Source organism: Salmo salar, chromosome 07, assembly GCF_965601325.2.
Source record: "Salmo salar chromosome 07, fSalSal1, whole genome shotgun sequence".
Lineage (NCBI taxonomy): Eukaryota > Metazoa > Chordata > Actinopteri > Salmoniformes > Salmonidae > Salmo > Salmo salar.
Window position 1 is genome coordinate 61,678,555 of NC_138297.1, and position 13,299 is coordinate 61,691,853.

At 42.5% G+C, this 13,299-nt stretch overlaps 3 protein-coding genes across 3 annotated transcripts; 2 read left to right on the forward strand and 1 right to left on the reverse strand.

Annotated features, from left to right (window-relative positions):
* Positions 1–1,342: 1,342 nt before the first annotated feature.
* LOC106576592 (uncharacterized) lies at positions 1,343–5,387 on the forward strand. Its single transcript, XM_014153834.3, has 4 exons — positions 1,343–1,507; positions 2,274–3,074; positions 3,215–3,247; positions 4,672–5,387. Exons 1-4 carry the CDS (start codon positions 1,492–1,494, stop codon positions 4,719–4,721), a joined length of 900 nt encoding a protein of 299 aa, XP_014009309.2. The 5' UTR covers positions 1,343–1,491; the 3' UTR covers positions 4,722–5,387.
* Positions 5,388–5,918: 531 nt separating this feature from the next.
* gcp (Probable O-sialoglycoprotein endopeptidase) lies at positions 5,919–10,010 on the reverse strand. The gene is given in 12 exon segments (NM_001173906.1): positions 5,919–6,633; positions 7,117–7,215; positions 7,407–7,482; positions 7,644–7,734; positions 7,915–7,980; positions 8,133–8,211; positions 8,308–8,357; positions 8,630–8,725; positions 8,878–9,053; positions 9,154–9,273; positions 9,379–9,498; positions 9,989–10,010. Coding segments are annotated over 11 exon segments (1,008 nt in total). The 5' UTR covers positions 9,494–9,498; positions 9,989–10,010; the 3' UTR covers positions 5,919–6,593.
* Positions 10,011–10,225: 215 nt separating this feature from the next.
* LOC106609717 (DNA repair nuclease APEX1) lies at positions 10,226–13,268 on the forward strand. The gene is made up of 5 exons (XM_014208689.3): positions 10,226–10,349; positions 10,753–10,891; positions 11,041–11,207; positions 11,644–11,836; positions 11,952–13,268. Exons 2-5 carry the CDS (start codon positions 10,828–10,830, stop codon positions 12,464–12,466), a joined length of 939 nt encoding a protein of 312 aa, XP_014064164.1. The 5' UTR covers positions 10,226–10,349; positions 10,753–10,827; the 3' UTR covers positions 12,467–13,268.
* The last annotated feature ends 31 nt before the right edge of the window (positions 13,269–13,299 follow it).

The following is a 13,299-nucleotide window of genomic DNA, read 5'->3' on the forward strand; positions in this document are numbered from 1 at the left end:
TCCTCAATGCCATCGGAAGAATCCCTGAACATATTCCAGTCTGTGCTAGCAAAACAATCCTGTAGTTTAGCATCTGCTTCATCTGACCACTGTTTTATAGACCGATTCACTGGTGCTTCCTGCTTTAATTTTTGCTTGTAAGCAGGATTCAGGAGGATAGAGTTATGGTCAGATTTGCCAAATGGAGGGCGAGGGAGAGCTTTGTACGTGTCTCTGTGTGTGGAGTAAAGGTGGTCTAGAATTTTTTTCCCCCCTGGTTGCACATTTAACATGCTGATAGAAATTCAATAAAACTGATTTAGATTTCCCTGCATTAAAGTCACCGGCCACCATAGCTGATGTTGATGTTGATATAAATGTTTGTCCTGTTTGTGAATTATGAGTGAACTGAATATTTTTGTAATACTTTCAGAGGTCATAGATGGAGAGGAAGGTCCTACAGGAAGAAAGTTAGCGCATCAGAAGGCAGGAGACAGTGAGGAGATACGAAACAGTGAAGGATATGTGAAAATGAGAGAGATTGGTAAAAGAAAGGAAGTGGAGGTAGAGGTTACACAAATCAGTACCTCCTGTGATGAAATGTCCATCATGGTTCTGGAGAGCCAAGCCAATGCTAGGCCTATGACAGACTCCCAGACTCCATTGGAGGGCAAAGGAAAGCAACAATGTAACCTTCCGTACAAGAGAACGGAAGGACTTCAAGAGGAGATCAATTCAAAGGGTGAAATGCTTGAGGGTGGAAGACAAGTCAACTTCCCTGAGTGCCAGGCACAGAAACACAGAAGTCCGGGTGAGTTGGGTGATGTTGCAGGCTTCTGGAGAAAGGAGAAAAGAGTCCACAAGGAGAAAGACAGAGAGTGTAAGGAGGAGGACAGAGTGGGCCGGACATGACGAGACCAGGGGGGAAATGGCAGGGATCAATGGAATGGAGAGACAGAGAGGGGTGGAGTTGGAAGGAGTAGAAGAGCAGCTGTGACTGGAGGAGCAGGGAGAAAGAGGTGCCTGAGAAACATGTTGAGAGTAGGATGGATAGGCAGAGAGGTGAGAGGCCTCGGAAGGGGGAAAAGAGCTAAAGGAAAGAAATACATTGATGTCTGTTAAATAAATATTATTTCAGATATCAGAAATTGGTTTATAGAAGTTATTGGTAAATCCAGGCACATCATTGCAAGGGGAGTTCAGAGATGCAGCCATGGAATTACAGAGTACGATTAAAGATTACACATGATTCAGACAAAAGGAAATCCATTAATATTATTAATCACTAAGACAAAGTATGTCATTATATCCCTTTCTGCAAAGGGTTTGTGGGCGGGAAAACTATTTGATTAATAACCCTCCTCTATTCGCGCTTCAATATCCGGCAAAGTTGAACGGTGACGGTCATTTCCACCTCCGACAGTTTCCGTGTGGCCACAATCAAGACACCCGCTGTAAACAAACTTTCAGTAACGGTTTAATTCCAGAAGAAGTACATTTAAACAAAAAGATATGCATATCAAAACAGGTGAGTTTTGGGTTCCGGTAGCTATTAGCACGTTACTTTGTGACTTTCTACTTTGTCAACGTTAGCAAAACGTTCTGAAATGAACACTCCCGGTCCGGTGCGTTGGAGCCGGGGTGTTATGAAACTTATCTAACGTAATGTTAGCTAGCCAGGAAATTGTTTATTGTTCCAATGCATACTTGAAGACTAACGGTAGATTGTATGGCCTTATTATAGTACCTCATGCTTAGTTATAAGTGACTATTTTAAATAAATTACGTTTCAGGTTAGCTGACGTTGGCTACTGTTAACGTTACATACACGTTGCTTTTCTCTTTATTAGCAGACTAGCTAGCTAGTTAGCAAGTGGTTGGTTGGCAAGGCAGTTCGAAAAGGTTATAACCTTAGTTACATAGCTATTTGCTCATATGACATACAACTTGCATAACATGGTTAACTAGCAAGCTAGTTACAAGTAATTTAAGTGTCATTATAAAATTTGCCACTGGATTTTTTTTCTTCTGGATTCAGCTTAATCGGTAGCTAGCTAGGCCAACCGTGGCGTGCATTCTAGCTCTGCGTAGCTATGTGGCTAGCTAACGTTAGCTAGCCAGTTAACCCCAAGCCCCAACAAAACCTAACACAAGATGGGTACTTAGTAGTTAGCTAGTTCATAATTTCACCAGTAAACCATAACATAAATGCATAGTTTAAACTGCTCCCATTTTTCTATTTTTTTAATTATTAGGTGATTCTAAGTCTTCCTTTGCCTTATATCTAACTTTAGGTACATGGGAGGCCAACACAGTGTGCGAGTCCGACACCCTGTGTGATCCTGCTGGCCTTGTGTCCTCCACCAACCCAGAGGCGCACATTGGCAACCGCCGCCTATCACCTGGGTCTGGCAACTGTGGTGGAGGAGGTGGAGGCTGCCCAACTGGGGTTGACCAGCAGCCCTGCCAAGCTTCACCCCAGGCCCTCGAGGCCAACCTGAACGGATCCGCCCATGTACATGCCTTCACCTACCGTAGAGACAGAGATCGTAGAGGCCAGCACAAAGGCCGTGGCCCTCGCAGAGAGGGGCCCAGGGGGGCAGGGCGTGTAGCAGATAGGCCCCCGAAGCAGAGCCAGAAGGAGAGGTGGGTGGAGGACAGCCTGTCTCTACTCAAGCACCCACCTGCTTTTCCAGTGCAGGACAGCCCTGCCAAGCTGCAGCCAACCATCAGCTATGCCTCGAAGGTGAAGTCAGGGGCTGTGGGTGGAGTGCTGGAGGAGGAGGGCCGCCCAGCCATCGGTGTCCTGCTGCAGAACCAGTGGGGACTTAGTTTCATCAGTGAGGTCCTCCAAGCCACAGAGGGGTCAGTTCCCTGCCCTGCCCCTGTAGCACCACCTCAGCTCACATTTGGAGGTGAAACCGCCAACCCAACACAAGAGAGGCATCACACAGTCCAGGCCAGTTGTGAAATCCCAGTTCCTGTCACTACCTCAATCTCTATTGACCAGTACAGAGAGGAGGAAGCAAAGATCAATGGGAAGCTGCTTCTCACCTGTCGCCATCTAAAGGAGGCTCTGCGCTATCACACAATAGGTAAGGGCTGATGTGGTTGAGACCTCAATAATACATTAATGTATTATAAATGTTATTTTTCTGTTGCATCTGTCATAAAATTGTGGTCGACGTTATATGCATCATAGTATGAATCCTAACTATACCTTGTTCATTTTTAGAATGGAATGTCACCTGCAACAAACAGAAAGAAGGTGAGATGATCATCAGGAAGGTCCACTGTTAGAATTTGGACCGGATTCTCCATTCTCCACGCTGGGCATTAGAATCTCTGAAGCAGGGCTCATAATTTAGTGTTTTAAGATGTTTTCAGACTTCTAAAGTTGTCTAATGTCAAGAGAAAATCCCATCCCACTACATCAGTGGTGTAAATTCAGTTTAGCTATATTAATAGAAAATATGGTCACCCAAATAGGCCAGGAAATTAAATGGTGCTCATCTTTTCCATTCATTTGGAATTGTGGCGTATAGCTGGATATACACAACCACTGTCGTGGGACATGGTTTCATCTTGACATTACTTTCAAGGTTGGGGAAAAAAACGGACAAACGTTACTTCAAAAATTAAATTCTCTTTAATGGTTTGACTTGTTAAACGTTGATATTTTATTATCCCACCATAATATGTAAAAACACCCAATAATACAAGACGGTTTAAACACAGATGAGACTGATATATAAATGTGAAGGATCCGCTTGGACTACTGACTCATGTTCTAATTTGAAACGACGGGCTGTGGTCTCTTGGTTTCTTTGGTTTAAACGCGTAGAAGAATAAGTGCAATGGGTGCAGTGAAGAACAATCTCCTGTAGTTTCGGTCTTTGAGGGCACAGTCATTGAATTTCAGGTTCTCTCAATTCCATGGTATTTGTTATCACTGTCAACTGATTCCCCGTTGCTCTTTGGGGGGGTTTGTTCATATTTATTTTTAAATCAATTGCCATCTCCTTCATTTCTTAATGTTTATTTTTTAAGGAAGTTGTCTGAGCATCACTGGATAAATGTAATGTTTCTCTGTCAAGACCTTCAGGGGAGGCTTGATATGATTTTAAGGAATCCCACCAGCCGAGTGTCGTCCGCATATTTAAAGAATCCATTGGCTGGGCCAGAGGCTTGGCAACTGTTACTGTATAGTGGACACAGTATCGGTGATTGTACGCAACCTTACAGGGCTCCCTTGTTAACCTTTCTAGATGAAGAGATGGCAGGGTTAAATCTCACCTGACTACGGTTTACAAGGAATCTGATAATCCACTGAAGTTCACCAGCTTCTCAATAAGTAGATGGTGTTCATTGATTTCAGTAGCGCTTTCAACACCATTTCACTAGGCTATTTGCATGCTCGAAGTGTTTGTGGTTATTCAGCATGACCAGTAGGCACGGTAGGCAAATTGTTTTGGATCTAGGAGAGATCCTACTAGTGACATCATTAAAACCTGCTGCATCTCGTCTGCAAAAACATTTGTATCTAAAGAAGGAAGGATACAACTTGAGATGTTTTTTTATCTAGTGGGTTTCCCTTTTCAGAAGTCCTTGCTGCAGCCCCCAAGGGCTAGATTGTATGAGAGGTTTGACAATGCTGCCTGTCACTAAATGTGGTCTTATTTTCTGTTTCAGATCCCAATAAGGTAGTTTGGTATAAGAACTCCCTGGACCAGCCAGCCTAGTGATGCATGGACCTGTCTGCCACAACACACACCCCACACACGCACTCAGGTCGATGTCTTTACACAAAGCCACACTGAGACACTTTGGACTAACTCCTTGATGAGATCCACAACTAGGGACTTTTCTAACGCCTTCAAAGGCCTGCCTTAATGAATTGGACCTGGAGTTCCTATCAGCTCAAAATGATTCGTTTTAATGTCGTGTTGAGCTGGTCTTTTAAAAAAATCTTATTAAGAGCTGTCATTTTATTGTGAGGAACTGCAGTTTTATCAGACATGTTCTGTTTTGTCCTCTTGTGAGGGATCCGTCAAGCACTTTCTAATCTGTGACCAATCCTTGGTACGCCTACCCTACCAGGTGTTTATTTTTTCACAAATTTGAAAATGTTATACCTTCTTCATTTCACTGTATTTTACACGGGACAGATGTGTAATCATGTCTCCAGTTTACAGGGGTGCAGACAGCACAATAAGAACGCACCCTTCCCCTGTCTGATCCTAATGCTGGTTTGTTTTTTTGTACCCTGATTGGGTGAATGTTACTCATGAATCCATATGATTACTCATGATCACACTAGCTCAGTTATGATTTGAAATTTGAAATATAAAAAAAATACACTGGAGGATAAGTGAACAGTATTGCAAAATAAAATTGAATGAACTTGACATGCCCCATAGTCTTACTGGTAATGCTCATCATTTTCACATACGATACATAAAACCCACAGTGTTATTTGCTTTGTTAATAAGGACAAGTTAAATGTATACCCTTTTTTTTTTTTTTAGTAAACTGAGGGCTTGACGCTGCAGTTCAGCACGATTGAAATGTAAAGGTTACTTCCAATTTAGCCGACATGCAGTGTTTACTGTGAATGCAGTGCTGCTAACGCAGAACATTGCCTTTCAATTTCTATGGTGCTTAACTACTGCGATACGGACTGAATAAAGGCCAAAAATAGATTGTGATCCTTGGATGACTTGACTGGATAAATGTGGAGTTACAGGAGGGGGAAAAGCTGTTGCGTCGTGAGTTCCAAACTTTCTGCCTGAACAGCTTTAAATATGTGGGGAAAAGGCATAGTGCCCTCACGTCTGCTGGTGCAATGCACTGGGCTAGGGACCAGGAGATCACAGGTTCTAATCTTGCTGAAAAAGATACATTTCAGCTTTCAGTGTAAAGCAAATTTTTATTTAACATTAAGCCAATATTGCCACCTGTCAATGATTTTAGAAGGGATGATTTAAATGGTTTGATAATCCAGATCTGTTCAGTTAAGAAATCTAGCTACATTACAACGCATTACTGACTCTCCGGAGGTGGTCAGATCTGATTACAATCACTTTTAATTGTATACACTTGTCCAAAAATATGGCCGCAATCAGAATGTTGACAAGATCAGGAAACGTTAACACCAGGTATAAACGTGGCTATATTGTAGACTAGGGGCTGGATTAAATCCATATCGCAGAAGATCTGCATTATAGATCAATTTAAATGTAAAAGGCATAGTTCCCGCTTTCGCGGAGACTTCATTCACAGTAAACCTGCATATGCAGATCTTCTGCAATATGGATTGAATCCAGCGCTAGAGAAAGCCAAAACAAATCTAAAGATAAAGTTGTTTTCTCCAAATGCGGGAACATTGCCTTTTCATTTCAATCGCGCCATAGCGCAGATTTTCTGCAATCCGGATTTAATCTAGGCCTAAAATACTAATGCATGTGGCTAAAATCTGTTGTGTTGAGGGGTTCAGAACAATAGAAGTGAGGCATAGAATATTTCTACATTCTTTCCCTCCATCATGACACAACGCATACAATCCAGGTAAAGGGAAGGTGGGTGCAAGTTGCAGGCTGTTGGGTAATGAGCTGTCAATCTCTCCAGGTCACCTCCACTTCATCTGTTCTGTACCTGCCAACAACAATGTTTCTCTTGTCACTGGATGACAGCACAATATGGTAGACCTGTTGTCAAAAATATCCAGTTAACATCGCAATACACTTTCAGAAAATAGACAAGAACTTCCTGTAACATTTTAGCTAACAATTTTATGTAAAGGGAATCACTGTACAATAGAATGAAAGGTAATCATTGTACTGTACAATATAAATATGATGACAATCACTGTATAATAGAATATAATCAAAGGGAATCACTGTACAATAGAATAAAAGGGAATCACTGTACAATAGAATAAAAGGGAATCACTGTACAATAGAATATAATCAAAGGGAATCACTGTACAATAGAATATAATCAAAGGGAATCACTGTACAATATCATGAAAGGGAATCACTGTACTGTAAAATAGAATATAATGAAAGGGAATCACTGTACTGTACAATAGAATATAATGAAAGGGAATAATTTGAGTTGCAGGTATAGTGGAATTACCTTTGAGTGATCCAAGAGTCTGACAGCTCAGTCGTCTGACCGGACCGGAACATCTCCCAGCCAGCCTGTGCAATCATTGCTCCGTTATCGATACAAAAGCTGTGACACAACAAAACAGAATATCACATTTTAATAACAGAAGGATGTACAAAGTGTAAGTACATTATGAAATTAGCATCAACATAAGCCATTTTACTTGTATTAGTTCATAAATAATAAAGTTTACATTGAATGTCTTAGATACACTTGTCAAATCCCTTGTATTGAAAACATAGTATGTAGAACCTTACCTCTCATCTGTAGCAAAGAGCTTTGCACCTCTCTCCTTGCACATGACTCCCATCATCTCCTGCAGACGCAGATTACCTACAGAGCAAAACCCTCATCAGCATTCCTGAAGGGTTGTGTTTGAGTTGTGCCTGTCCATAATGAGTGGTCAGCCAGATTTACATGATATTACATCTTATGTGTTTTAATGAATTACATTGAAAGCCCACAACCCCCACAATGAAGTACAATTGACTTACAGCCAACGCCTCCAACGATGAGCACTTCCTGGGAGCTGCAATGAGCCATGGCCCTCTCTGTGATCTCCACCAGCATGGAAAACAGGATCTCCTACAGGACACACAAGTAGTGAACGGATCATTACACAGTGGTGTGCTCTGCCACCTCTCAGACAGTGAATGATGCCACCATGTAGCCGCCATCATTCTGAAGGGGAAGGGTGTTGCCGTGCCGATGCAGGAAACAGGCTGACAACAATGCACTGGGGCAGTTTATTGCTTTTGTTCTGACCTGTAGGGAGAAGCACAGGTCTTCTGCTGTACACTGATTACATTTCAACATCTTCCCAGCTGCTTCCTGAAAGAAAAGGGACAATTATGAACACATCAAACATGCACCCCTTATTATAACTACAGTCCATCTAACTATCACAAAAACTCTGTCTCTCCCCTACAATGCAATGCAACCCAATGCAAACTTTATTCCCACTTAAAGGCTCTGCATCTTACCTCGATATAGGATAAAATCCCAGAGAATGACACATCCATCCCCTTCACTGTGTATGGAAGCTCCACATACTGTGTACCCCTGACAAAACAAACAGGAAATCAATGGTGTAAATATATACACATATGAAAACATCTACTGGCCAACAGCAATTCCAAAGAAAACACATGTACTCACTTCTTGGCCATCTGCTCAATGTTGTACCCAGGGCTGGGATCATTGGAAATCTGAGCACAAACCATTTTGATTCATGAGAATGGTAAAACAATTTATACAAGGTATAGTCCGAGCACAATAAATCTTAGAGGAGAAAAAATTCTGTTGCTATTTCGCTTTAAAAACAAGATGCATGAAAAGAGGAGCAAATTGAAAATGATATTCAGCAACTCTTGTAAGACGATGGAAGTGGACTACATGTTTCAGCATGTAGCCTTTATAGGAGGATTACTTAATCAGGTTCGTTTCAGTTTAGTCCCCTGAAGAGCCATGCAGAACTCACCTTTATCACCCTAGCAAACCTGTCCAGGCAGTTGCCCACTGCAATGTCGATGGTCTCACCAAATATCCTGTAGCGCCGCTCAGAGTATGCAATCACCTTCATGAGGAAACATTGCATTAGAGCACAACTAAACCCAAAAAACCTCAGTTGAGACAGGTATGAGTGCTAACTAAGGGGAAACCCTAAGAACTCTCAAGTTGTGCAGGACATCCCAAGTCTGTCTTAGTAAGTATATATGGGTGACTGACCTGTGTGTTACCCCCACTGACATAGAGCACAGTGGGGTTATTGGCTTGAGTGATGAGACGGCCCATCTCAATGTGGCCAATACAGTGGTTGACACCCAGGAGAGGCTTCCCCCACAGCTGGGCCACTGTGCGTGCCACCAGAGCCACCGTCACCAAGGGGGCACCCATCCCTGGTCCTGGGGTAAATAATATCATGTTGGTGAAAACTGAATGGTACTACAGGTCAGAAAAGGCCATTTCAGCTTTATAGGAATCAGTGACATAGGAGTTCCTGACCCTTTGTGTATGCCACGCAATCAACGTCAGCAGGCTTCAGCCCTGCCTCCTCCAGCGCCTCCTTCAGAACTGTTAGGATGACACTGCGGTGATGTCTGGCTGTCTCACTAGGCAGGAACCCTGGGATGGAGAGTTAGTCTGTTACTGCAACTACACACATGAGCATTAGGACAAATGCAATCGTTCAGTTGTCATTTGAGTCTACTTTGAATTCAACCAACTTGCCTTGACCAGGGGGTGTAATGTAGGTGCGTCTGGGGTTTGAGAGTACTTCCCCATCCCTCACAATGCCCACACCAATCTTGTTGGCACTGCCCTCAAATCCAATCACTACAGTCATGACAGCTAGAGAGGTTGAGGGAGATGGAGAATTATATTGTTATGAATAAAATAAAAACTTGTGCACATTGAAAGAATGTCGTAAATAGCATAGCTAGTGGTCTTGTGTGCATCTGAAAAAAATATGTTCCGAGTGCGATGCCATAGCTACAAATACCAGAAACAGTTGCAAACATCAGTTCATACAAAAATAAACAGTGCAATGTCAACGACTAAAAAGTACAGGTGTTGTTTTATTTATTCTTCAAAAGCAATACGAAAAGTAGAACATAAGCACTAGAATATAGATACCAAAACAGGGTCATGTTTGGTTAAAACTATTAGAAGCATGATTAGTTAGCTAACACTCGGGTTGCACACCAGGTGGCGATCTAGATCTACCATCAATTATTCATTTCACATGCCAAAAACGAAGGCACATTAAGAGCCAATTTCACGTGTTTTAAATGAAAAACATGATCATTTCAGATGAGGAAGCAAAAAGTTTAATACGAACCTTTCAGTTGCTGAGTATTTCGGGTTTCAGATAGTACTCTAGGCAGTGAGGACCCATAACAAGATGTCGTTTGATGATTTCCTTACAGAATTGTATCTTTTAAGGTATTGTATTAACCAAAACAAATTGGAAGCTAATTGTAGACATTTAATGTTTGACGTAAACAAATACATAACATGCATAAAGAGCTGATACCTGGTGCGTTCACGGATTCAGAGGAAAATCACGTCAGGCATAATATAGGGCAGCCTAACAGCACATGCATGTCTGTGTGACAATGTTCCTCAAAACCCACTGCTTTGTTTTGGAGGAGTGACTGCGCGAGTGTGACACGGTTGATCCTTTGTTGTGAAAAAGCAAAGTAAGAATAGTTTGGGTTCTCTCTAGTTCAATTCTTAATTTGCAAAGAAGTAGTAGTAGCAGCATTAGTTGCATTCATTTTCTGCCTGATTGCTCGTGCACATTTCCCCCATTTATTCAGACTCTATCTTCATTCGACATGGATTGAGCCATAGGCCGCACATAAAGTTATGTATATGTCCTAGTTAACTAGCGTATTATCAAAGATTCGCCTGTTTTTGCAGTAGTTACAGAATTGTTAAATGGATATGTAATGCAGTAATGTAAACATCTTTATCACATATCTGGCGTACAAACTAGTAGCTATTGTGGCAGTAGCTGATGAGCTAAGCGTCGCTATAGTATTTACTAAATTGGCTGCTATAAATAAAGCTAATAACTAGATAATGTTTTTATTTTCCCAGCGGCGGCGCGTGTGTACTGTGTGTGTGCGTGTTGTGTGTCTTCGGGGCGTGTGTGGGATAACAACGAGTGCAAGTATGTCGAAAAGAGCAAAGAAAAATGAGCAGGAGGCTGGAGATGGTGACCATGACAACGGCACAGGTGAGACGTCTAGTCAATTAATGTTTCCTGTTTTTTGCGATATGTATCTTACACTTACAGTATGTCTGAAGCAGAACAGAATAAAAATGAAAAGAACATACTGTTACATCAGTCTCATTACCCCTCCTGTTTTCTCTGTCACCTTACAGCTCCCGCTGCCAAGAAAGGAAAGAAGGTCAAGGAACCAGAGGCCCCCATTCTGTACAGTGACCCTCCTGATAAGATGAACAGCAAAGATGGTCGTGCTGCTAACATGAAGATCACCTCCTGGAATGTGGATGGGCTCAGAGCTTGGGTCAAGAAGAAGGGCCTTGATGTGAGTTTGGGAACCACAGAGTCCAAAGCTGCATTACGACTTGGCATTGAGCTATAAATCAAATCAAATTGTATTAGTCACATGCGCCGAATACCACAGGTGTAGGCCTTACAGTGAAATGCTTCCTTACAAGCCCCTAACCAACAATGCAGTTTTAAAAATATGAATAATAATAAATAACAAGTAGTTAAAGAGCAGGGGTACTGGTACAGAGGCACCTGTTAGTTGAGTTATAGTGCATAGAATCGTTAACTACACATGTGAAATAAGTCCGCACACTACAGTTATGAGATTTAAACGTTGAGTGTCTATGAACTTCTGTTAAATACTATTGTCTGGTTCATTAATCTGCACAGTGGCTGCACCTTTTAAACACTGATAAATGGCAGTGCAATGTGAAGGAGCTGACTGGTTATTTTCCCTCTCTCTTGCCCAGTGGGTGCGTGACGAGGCCCCGGATGTGCTGTGCCTGCAGGAGACGAAGTGCGCTGAGAAGTCCCTTCCTGATGAAATCACCTCCATGCCCGAGTTCCCCCACAAGTACTGGGCTGGCTCCGATGAGAAGGAGGGCTATAGTGGGGTAGCTATGCTGTGCAAGACTGAGCCCCTCAAAGTAACCTATGGCATTGGTGAGTGAATGGCTGATCCTGGTTACTCTAGTTGGCTGTGAACGTCTTAACTTTACTCATTCAGACTTCTTTCCAGGTGTCCTAGTTAACCTGCCTATCCCCAATCTGTCTGCAGGTAAAGAGGAGCATGATAAGGAGGGCCGTGTTATCACTGCTGAGTTCCCCACCTTCTTCCTGGTCACCGCCTACGTGCCCAACTCTGGCCGAGGCCTGGTGCGCCTGGACTATCGCAAGACCTGGGACGTGGAGTTCAAGGCCTACCTGAGCGACCTGGACAAGCGCAAGCCCCTGGTGCTGTGTGGCGATCTGAACGTAGCCCATGAGGAGATCGACCTGAAGAACTCCAAAGGCAACAAAAAAAACGCAGGCTTCACAGCAGAGGAGCGTGAGGGCTTCAATCAGCTGCTGGCTGCAGGCTTCACCGACAGCTTCCGCGAGCTGTACCCCGAGCAGGCCAACGCTTACACCTTCTGGACCTACATGATGAACTCTCGGTCTAAGAACGTAGGCTGGCGTCTGGACTACTTTGTGCTGTCCTCTGCTCTACTGCCAGGCCTTTGTGATAGCAAGATCCGCAACCAAGCTATGGGTAGTGACCACTGCCCCATCACTCTACACATGGTTGTGTAGATCAGTCTGGCCAAAGTGCTGGATCAATTGTTTCCCAGTTCAATAGTTTTGGCAGTGTGGCCATGCATTGTTTTCTCATGTTAAATGTGACCTAGGTGGCGGACCTAAGATGAAGTCATGGCATTCCTAACTACTGAAACTAATCTGTATGCCGGTGTGCACACTCAACATGAGTGAAACATCAGAACCTGGAAACACGTTTCTACTGAAACAGATTCTCAAATGAGTTTACTTTCACCTCAAATCTTAAATTTGATAAACTAGTCACAATTGTCCTGTCACCTATTTGAAGTGACTATTCAACTCTGTCCTTTACTCCCACCCACACAATGCACTCCTAAGTGACATCTGGTAACAAACTGCATAATCCCTGCAAGTCCTCTGAGGCATTGTGTTCTTTAACCATGTGAATCTGGTGTTGGTGCTAAATAACTGCTAGTCTGTCATTGAAACATTGCTCCTTGGAAGGGAATGTGAGTCCTATTTTGTTAATTCATATTATATAATGGTAATGAAGTCATTACCATTGAGTGAATATTGATCAATTAAATCATGGTACAGATTTATCATGCAAACATTCAGACCCAGATTGATGGCCAGTATTAAGATTGTCAAATGGTTCAACCTCTGCAAAGCTGATGAGACCAATGTCAGTGGAATCTCACCCCTTACTGCCAATGTCCAGAGCAAAGTTTCTAAGACATGCCTGTTTTGTAAAAAAAATAAAAAATCCCAAACCATAGCTTGAGTTTATAGATGGTAAATGTACCCATGCATCTAATAAAGTTTAGTTTTAAGTATGCTTGAGTTTCCTTTTTGTATTAGTAGGTTTT

Coding starts and splice junctions, on each gene's coding strand:
- LOC106609717 (XM_014208689.3), top strand. CDS start 10,828: ATGTCGAAAAGAGCAAAGAAAAATGAGCAGGAGGCTGGAGATGGTGAC. Junction 11,208..11,643: donor TCAAGAAGAAGGGCCTTGAT/GTGAGTTTGGGA, acceptor TCTCTTGCCCAG/TGGGTGCGTGACGAGGCCCC. Junction 11,837..11,951: donor CAAAGTAACCTATGGCATTG/GTGAGTGAATGG, acceptor ATCTGTCTGCAG/GTAAAGAGGAGCATGATAAG.
- LOC106576592 (XM_014153834.3), top strand. Junction 3,075..3,214: donor TCTGCGCTATCACACAATAG/GTAAGGGCTGAT, acceptor GTTCATTTTTAG/AATGGAATGTCACCTGCAAC. Junction 3,248..4,671: donor CTGCAACAAACAGAAAGAAG/GTGAGATGATCA, acceptor TTTCTGTTTCAG/ATCCCAATAAGGTAGTTTGG.